General features: G+C 37.0%; 1 protein-coding gene and 1 pseudogene across 1 annotated transcript; both read left to right on the top strand.

The window, feature by feature from the left end:
• Positions 1–348: 348 nt before the first annotated feature.
• LOC18593655 (polyubiquitin) lies at positions 349–2,483 on the top strand. Its single transcript, XM_007020973.3, has 2 exons — positions 349–506; positions 1,174–2,483. The coding sequence occupies exon 2, from the start codon at positions 1,174–1,176 to the stop codon at positions 2,317–2,319; it is 1,146 nt and encodes a 381-aa protein (XP_007021035.1). The 5' UTR covers positions 349–506; the 3' UTR covers positions 2,320–2,483.
• A 3,104-nt stretch (positions 2,484–5,587) lies between these two features.
• On the top strand, positions 5,588–7,476 carry LOC18593654 (gibberellin 2-beta-dioxygenase 8 pseudogene; annotated as a pseudogene).
• Positions 7,477–8,068: the final 592 nt, after the last annotated feature.

The following is an 8,068-nucleotide window of genomic DNA, read 5'->3' as shown; positions in this document are numbered from 1 at the left end:
AATATTTTTGATGGGTAAGACTCGAAAAAAATAAATTAAACTATTAACTTTAAAAAATCACATCTACGAGAGAATCAAACATTATTGGCCCATGTAAACAATCAAACTTTATTCTATCCAAAATTCTATTAATTTCTTTTCCAATTATTATCATAATTAATTGGTATTAAAACAAAGGCATGAGGTATTAATAATAATATTTTATTACCACAAGCATTCCAAAGGGGGGAAAAGCCACAAATCGGCAGCGTCCCGTTTTGAACACGTCAAGAACAATTAAATCTTAGCGTGTAATCCAGGTCACTCACAAACTCTAAATTAACACGTGGCGTCTTGTTATTCGATCCTGCATTTTCCTTTTTTTCTTCGTGAAGTCGGCAATCTCAATCTCTCTCCCCCTATAAATAAATCACCATTTTCCCCTAATTTTACCTATCAAAGTTCATTTCTCTCAATCATCGATTGAAAAGCTCCCGATCTCGATTTTCAAATCTCTTTCTCAGAAGGTAATTTCTTCCTCCTTCTCCGATTCTTGCTTTGTTTCTTGTTTGTTTGTTTTAGATTTGTTTTGGTTCCATGTATTTTAGGGTTTTGGTTTATATTGATTCGTTCAATTCGGTCGATCTTGATGAAATTTTGATATCTGTTTACGAAAATCTCATCTGTTTGGAATTCAAGATCATAGATTCTGTTGAGTGCTAGCTGGTTAACTGATTGAAAAGTTATTTCTTTTTAATTTTATCTTGTTGATTTTAGGGTTTCATGATTTATTGCTGATCTTGATTTTAGGATTTGATTGAAAATTCAATTTGATATCTTTCATTTTTTTAAAGTTGGTTTTAGGTTTGATTTTTGGGTGTATTAAAAAGTAAGGTGATTGGCCTAAATTGAAGGTTATTATTGATGTTATTTGATTGGTTAATATTGATTTCCATTCTGCTTACTTGATGTATTATGTGTTATGATGTTTGTGTTATTGTTGACTAATTATGGGTGGCAAGATGTTTTGATCTGTTATGTGTGGTGTTTAATTTATGCCAAATTAAATCTCGGAGTAATTCTGGTTTACTGCATAGTTATTGGTTGTTTTTTGGGAAAAAATTATTTCTTTGTTGCTCCTGCATATGGATTTTGGATGTTATAAACTAATTCGGAGTTTCTTATTGACAACAGATGCAGATCTTTGTGAAAACCCTTACTGGCAAGACCATCACCCTCGAGGTGGAAAGCTCTGACACTATTGATAATGTCAAAGCCAAGATCCAAGACAAGGAAGGGATCCCACCAGACCAACAGAGGCTTATCTTTGCTGGTAAACAGCTAGAGGATGGCCGCACCCTTGCTGATTACAATATCCAGAAGGAGTCCACCCTCCACCTTGTCCTTCGTCTTAGGGGTGGCATGCAGATATTTGTGAAAACTCTCACTGGGAAAACCATCACTTTGGAGGTGGAGAGTTCGGATACCATCGATAATGTGAAGGCCAAGATTCAGGACAAGGAGGGTATCCCACCGGACCAGCAGAGGTTAATTTTTGCCGGAAAACAGCTTGAAGATGGCAGAACCCTTGCAGACTATAACATTCAGAAGGAGTCAACCCTCCATTTGGTGTTGCGGCTTCGTGGTGGCATGCAAATTTTTGTGAAAACTCTCACTGGAAAGACAATTACCTTGGAAGTTGAGAGTTCTGATACCATTGACAATGTAAAAGCTAAAATCCAGGACAAGGAAGGTATCCCTCCAGATCAACAGAGGCTGATATTTGCCGGCAAACAGTTGGAGGATGGGAGGACGCTTGCAGATTACAATATCCAAAAGGAGTCAACCCTCCACTTGGTGCTGCGTCTGCGTGGTGGAATGCAGATTTTTGTGAAAACCTTGACTGGTAAAACCATCACTTTGGAGGTGGAGAGCTCTGACACAATTGACAATGTCAAAGCCAAGATCCAAGATAAGGAGGGTATCCCACCTGACCAACAGAGGTTGATTTTTGCTGGAAAGCAGCTTGAAGATGGGAGGACACTTGCAGACTATAACATCCAAAAGGAGTCAACCCTGCATTTGGTCTTGCGCCTTAGAGGAGGGATGCAGATATTTGTCAAGACATTGACTGGGAAAACCATCACCCTGGAGGTTGAGAGCTCAGACACAATTGACAATGTGAAAGCAAAGATTCAGGACAAGGAGGGGATTCCTCCAGACCAGCAGAGGTTGATCTTTGCTGGTAAGCAGTTGGAGGATGGTCGCACTCTGGCTGACTACAATATCCAGAAGGAGTCCACCCTTCATCTTGTCCTTCGCCTCCGTGGTGGTTTCTAAGTTTCACTGCAACCTAATTTTGCCAGTCTGTGGCAAAAGGCTTGAGTAGTTTGGAAACTCCTTTTAAGATACTGTTCTTGGTTTATGGTTGTGATGCTTTGTGGTGCTGTAATGGTTGGAAACATCTCAGCTAATATTAAATAAAGTTCTATCTCGTTCAAAAATTGGTATCTTCTACTTTAAGAATTATTTTGCCTGCTGTCTTATGTTTGTGGTGGTAGTTGGTACAAGTTTAATCTTTGTGGTAATTATGGGGTAGTATATGTTGCTAGAGGTAAAGTGAGATGAAAAATATAAAATATATATGTGTTATGGGTTATCTGAGTTAGGAATGTAGGATGGAGAATCTATAATGCAACAAAAAAGAGATGGATGCTTTTTGAAAGAATAAAATTATCTGTAGCAGCAGCTAATTAAGGTTGGGTGAGGTCTCGTGAAGGCGCTGCCCTCTGCTAGTCCCAATTGAATTAACAATTGGTAGTTCAAATCCAAAGCTCCAAGATCTTAATTCAGTATCCTATGTTTTGTTTCTCATTGTAGAGGTTAATTCAATGAGATTTGCTATGTTAATTCTGGGATGTGCATGTAAGAAACGTGGAAGAAGAGATGTTGAGACGCTGGTTCTGACAGTGTGATGGTGTGGTAAACGGTTAGTTTGAAGTTGGCTCGATGCTTGCACGTGATACGCCATGCAAATCTGCCCATAAAATTATGCTTTGTTTGGTTATGAATTGGTTTAGATTCCTTTTTAAGACCTTGAGATGTCTCTGTTCTGTCGTCTGTGGCCTCGATGATTGCTACTTGCTTTGGTAGATGCCTTCATGTAATCCGATTTCTTGATGGCTCTGCAGATATTTCAGAACATGTTCTGCGTTTTTTTTTTTCTCGTTTTCAAACCAAGTATCACTCAAACTAATCCATAGAATTCTAGATATTAGTATTAATTTTCCAATTTCGTTTCTTGGTCTTACTGAGCTTGGATAAACTGTAATCATGATCTCACGTCATGCAGGTGCAGGGCAAACAGAGATTTGAAACACTCGTGACACTTGTGTAGCAATTAAACCCTGAGAAAAATTGAGCTTGTAACATTGATTAAAGTTCAAGAGTGGCAAAAGAAACAAGATTTGCGTATGTAATCAGGATTTTATGTTCGAGTAATGCTACTCTCTTTTGCACCTTAAAAAACAAAGTCTTATTACTTAATAGAGGTACAGATACATTCTGATAAAGTTTAACACACGGCTAAAGCAATGCAACTAAACTACCCATTGTTTATCACTTTCCACCAGAACCAAAAAGCCTTTCCTTGTCGGGGTTTTACCCCACACTTGGAAGGCAACTTCCCATTCTGCTGCCTCACTATCTGCCTTATGACTTGGGATCCTGCATTGCCCTTACTTTCAGGTTTGTCTGGATGGCATGCTCGGAAACAAAGGTAGTTTTAATTAAGGCCTAAAGCTATGTGAAAATGCACATAATATTAGCAAAAAGCACACGATAATGTACTTTATTGTGATTAAAGTGTTGTAGTCACCCCATAAACCAGCCTCTAGTACATTTTCCCTTTATATTTATTAGTGAAAAAGGTGATTCCCTGCAAAGGACTTCTGAAAATTCTTCTGCTTGTTCTTGTGAGAGTCTTAGGAGAGATCATAAGCAGTCCATGGATTAGGAAGTTAACCATCCATTTTTTTTCTATATATTATATATAGCTATAATGTGCAACCTTCCCTGGATGGTAGAAAGTGCTGCTTCTGCAAGTTTCCTTTGGTCTCTTCTAAGTGATCAGTGTCATATTAATAATTTACCTTAAATTATATGCCAGAAGACATGATGATTACCAATTCTGGACAAAGCCCTAATTTTTTTTCTTGTCATTCTGCTCAGTCAAAGAAAGAAGTCTGCCTCCATAGGAGTAGGGTATGGAGGCGAACCACCTGAAATACATATAAATCCAACAACAGAAAAAACCAAACCATAAACAAGAGGTGCAAAGAGAGAAAAAAAAAACAACCAAAAGAAAGCCTGAGATAGACTCGATACAACACCCAAATAACCATCAAAGCTACAACCAGCTATGCAAATATCATTCCTGTCCACACCAAGCTTTAGCCTAAGAGTCTACTCCAGGAAACAGTTTGGTGCTGATCTGGAGATATTGACAAAAATTTACGGATGCAACAGCCTGTTTTCTTTTAACTCGTCAATTTCTTTTCCAGAGGTCCCCCCCCAAAGTTGGTCATCCAACATATCAGAGCAATGGAATTGATCACGGATGCTATAGGAATTGAATTATGTTTATTCGAATCCATCCCATTTTATGCTACTTTACTTTTAATAATATAACTTCCATTGACATTTTTGATTATGTGAATTGCAGAAATGGAGTGTGGCTGTTGTTGTCCTCCTTATAATTCCCTTATGCTTGTCAGTTATCTGCTAAGGCTAGCTATCAGGTAATTTACAAGGAGATTTGATACATAAGTGGACTTGTCTATCTACAATTACCTGATCCTCCAAACATAGCCATGGCAAAAATTAAGGCCTGTAAACTTCTTCTGGTGACAGGTTTCCAGCTATAATAACTTGGAATCAGAGTTTAAGGAATGGAAGAGTTTGGAGAATTGGGCTTATGTTTGTAGCCAATTGAAAATAAAGAACACTTGCTGATGTAGCATCTTCCAAGCTCATTTAAGGCATTATATATGGAAATTGAAAAAGTTTCTCTTCCAAGTAGTAATACTTCATAATCTAAAATGTGAACCAGAACATATGTACCAGCTGATGAAATCTCTTTCAATGTGTATGAAAGTAAAAAGCAATTAATTGACAGCTCAAGAACAGCTACAATGCAACAAGTTTAACCATACAAGGAAATGTTTTAACTACTTCTAGGAATGAAAATGATTCCCTGATGGCCTTAATTTGGAAATTTTTTGACCTTTTGCAACAAGGGGACCAAAAATTTTGTATTTTTCTATCGCTATTTGTCATGAAATAATGATAATAATTCAGTAACTGCAGACAAATCAAAACGTATAGCAGGAGTTAGGACATTGATATGTATATACATATGTATGTATATAACATATATGTATATACATATGTATGTGTATATACATATACATATATATATTTGTTTCTAACAACGAACACTTTCATTTACAATTCATATAAATAGTTCTTTTGAGCATGATAATTACTTACTTCATGTACATTTGTCTGAACAGGATTGAGAAGATAGTACGACTTCCTCTCCATCTCAATGGGTGTTGAACCTCCATTTTTTGAGAAATACAAGGCCATCTTGCAGAGCTCCACTGAAAAGGAGAAATTTTCCACGATTGAAGTGTTTGAGGAATTTGAGCTGCCTTTGATTGATCTCAGTGGTTTGAATCTTGGACCATTCGAGAGGCAAAAGTGCATAGAACAGATGGATAAGGCTGCTCGTGAATGGGGTTTCTTTCAAATTGTGAATCATGGGATTCCAGGAGGGCTACTGGACAGATTGAAGTATGAGCAGATGAAGGTGTTTCACCTGCCTTTTGACAAGAAGGCCGAGAAGAAGTTTTTGAATTTATCAGCCCATAGCTACCGATGGGGGAACCCTCTAGCTACCAGCTTGAGGAACCTTTCTTGGTCAGAAGCCTTGCATATATCGCTCAAAGATATTTCGAGAATGGATGAATGCAACAAGCTCAGGTACCTGGTTATTTACCTTATTTCTTATAGTACATCCACCACAGTTCTTCATTGTCTTTACATGAAATAACAAGGAACAACTTTTAGGTTGTCAAACCAACAAGAAACAGAAAAATGAAAAGGTTATATAGTGCAAACACTAGCTAGAACTAGATAGACATTATTTGGAACTTAAGGTTGCAAATTACACTCTCAAACCTTATAATAGTCTTATAATTTTTTTTGTACTATGATAAGGTTTGAGAGATATACTCTTTAATTTTATAAAAGAACGGACAACTCATTTGTATATAAAATTTTGGTTTTTACTGATTTATCAGTAAGCGCGAGTTTACCTTATCCCAGTTTTATAATTATATGTTGCTTCATCTATCTATGATTGGTCTTATGCTGCTACCTGCCAAACATTTCGAAGCCCCACCCGTGTGATCGCCCTGGAGGGCTGCCGCCATGGCCTGGTGTGCCTTTAGCCACCAGACCACTGTCACTGTGGCTGTCACCCACAATGTGCTTTTGCTAGTGAAGAGGCTAGCTATGGCATGCGGTCATTTCTAGAATTCTCCAGAACTTTGGTTTCTTTGTAATCATGTGGATTGAATTGTTAGTACTGATCATTTCAAGAATTCTTCAATGTTTCAGTAAATATATACAAAATTGATACAATGAATCATTCAAGACCTTATTTTTTTTGTTTCACCATTTTTCAGGTCAACAATACAAGAGTATGCAAGAAAAGCTAATTTACTGGCTCAAAAATTAGCTGAACATTTAGCACAAATATTGGGCATCAAACCAAATTATTTCCAAGAGAACTGCTCACCAAGCTCGAGTTCTCTTCGAATGAACAGATATCCTCCTTGTCCATTCTCTTCCAGGATGTTTGGGATTATCCCTCACACTGATACTGATTTCCTCACCATTTTATCCCAAGACCAGGTAGGGGGATTGCAATTCAATACAGATGGAAGATGGTTTAGTGTTAAACCCAATCCAAAAGCCTTAGTCATCAACATTGGTGACTTATTTCAGGTAATCAATAGTATATTATTACTAATTACAATGACAACATAAGAATATATCGAAGATTATTTTCATTCTTGATTTTTTATTTGTTATGTAAGTATACGATACGTGAACATTCAGCTCAATAATAGATACGTATGTATATATTTATATTAATCTTCCGTCCACGAATTAAAACAGAGATTCCATGTAATGCAGGCATTGAGCAATGGCATTTACAAGAGTATCACTCACCGGGTGGCTGCAAATGAAGAGGTTGAAAGGTACTCTATTGCATACTTCTACTGCCCCACCGACGAAGTTGTAATACAAAGCTGCAGCGAGCCAGCTTTGTACAGAAACTTTAGTTTCAAAGAGTATAAGCAGCAAATCGAAAGGGATGTAAAAGCTACTGGGGACAAAGTAGGGCTTTCTCGGTTTCTTTGGTGAAAGGGAAAAATTTGCCGTGACAGCTTAGCCACAGTCTTATTATGAAAATAATTGTACTTCCAAGTTTGGCTGCTGCTGTTTTAACATCTTATGCAACAAGAATCAAAGCATAGATGAATTATTTGAGTGCTTTTAACTTACCCCATTCCATCCCACTTTTACAGGGTGAGAATACGTACAAGTAAACATTTGCATGCTTGAAGCTTAAAATTATGTTATTCTCCCTCGTAATGTTATTAAGATAATTATAAAAGAGAGATACTTAAGATTAAACTGTCCAATCTATCATATAAAAAATAAAAAAAATTAAATAAATTAAATAAATCAACAAACTAATATCTATTTAACATTAATTTAACAAAAAATTAGATCAAACTCACACGTAATTATAAAACTCGAAGCTGAAACATCTAATTATAAACACGAATATTAGATGTGGGTCGGTTTGGTTTTACCACCTATAACTAAGGGTGAGCAATAGGAGGAAGCGCTATCTCCGAGTGGTAAACGACAGTTGTGCATGTGGAGAAGGACAAATTGAAAAGTGGAAGCTCCTGGGAGTTTGCCAAATTGCCAACAGGCCCCGGTTCCT

The sequence above is a fragment of the Theobroma cacao genome, chromosome 7, assembly GCF_053813885.1.
Source record: "Theobroma cacao isolate CCN51 chromosome 7, ASM5381388v1, whole genome shotgun sequence".
Lineage (NCBI taxonomy): Eukaryota > Viridiplantae > Streptophyta > Magnoliopsida > Malvales > Malvaceae > Theobroma > Theobroma cacao.
The sequence above is the reverse complement of the archived record's forward strand: the minus strand, read 5'-3'. Positions and strand labels throughout refer to the sequence as shown.

Coding starts and splice junctions, on each gene's coding strand:
- LOC18593655 (XM_007020973.3), top strand. CDS start 1,174: ATGCAGATCTTTGTGAAAACCCTTACTGGCAAGACCATCACCCTCGAG.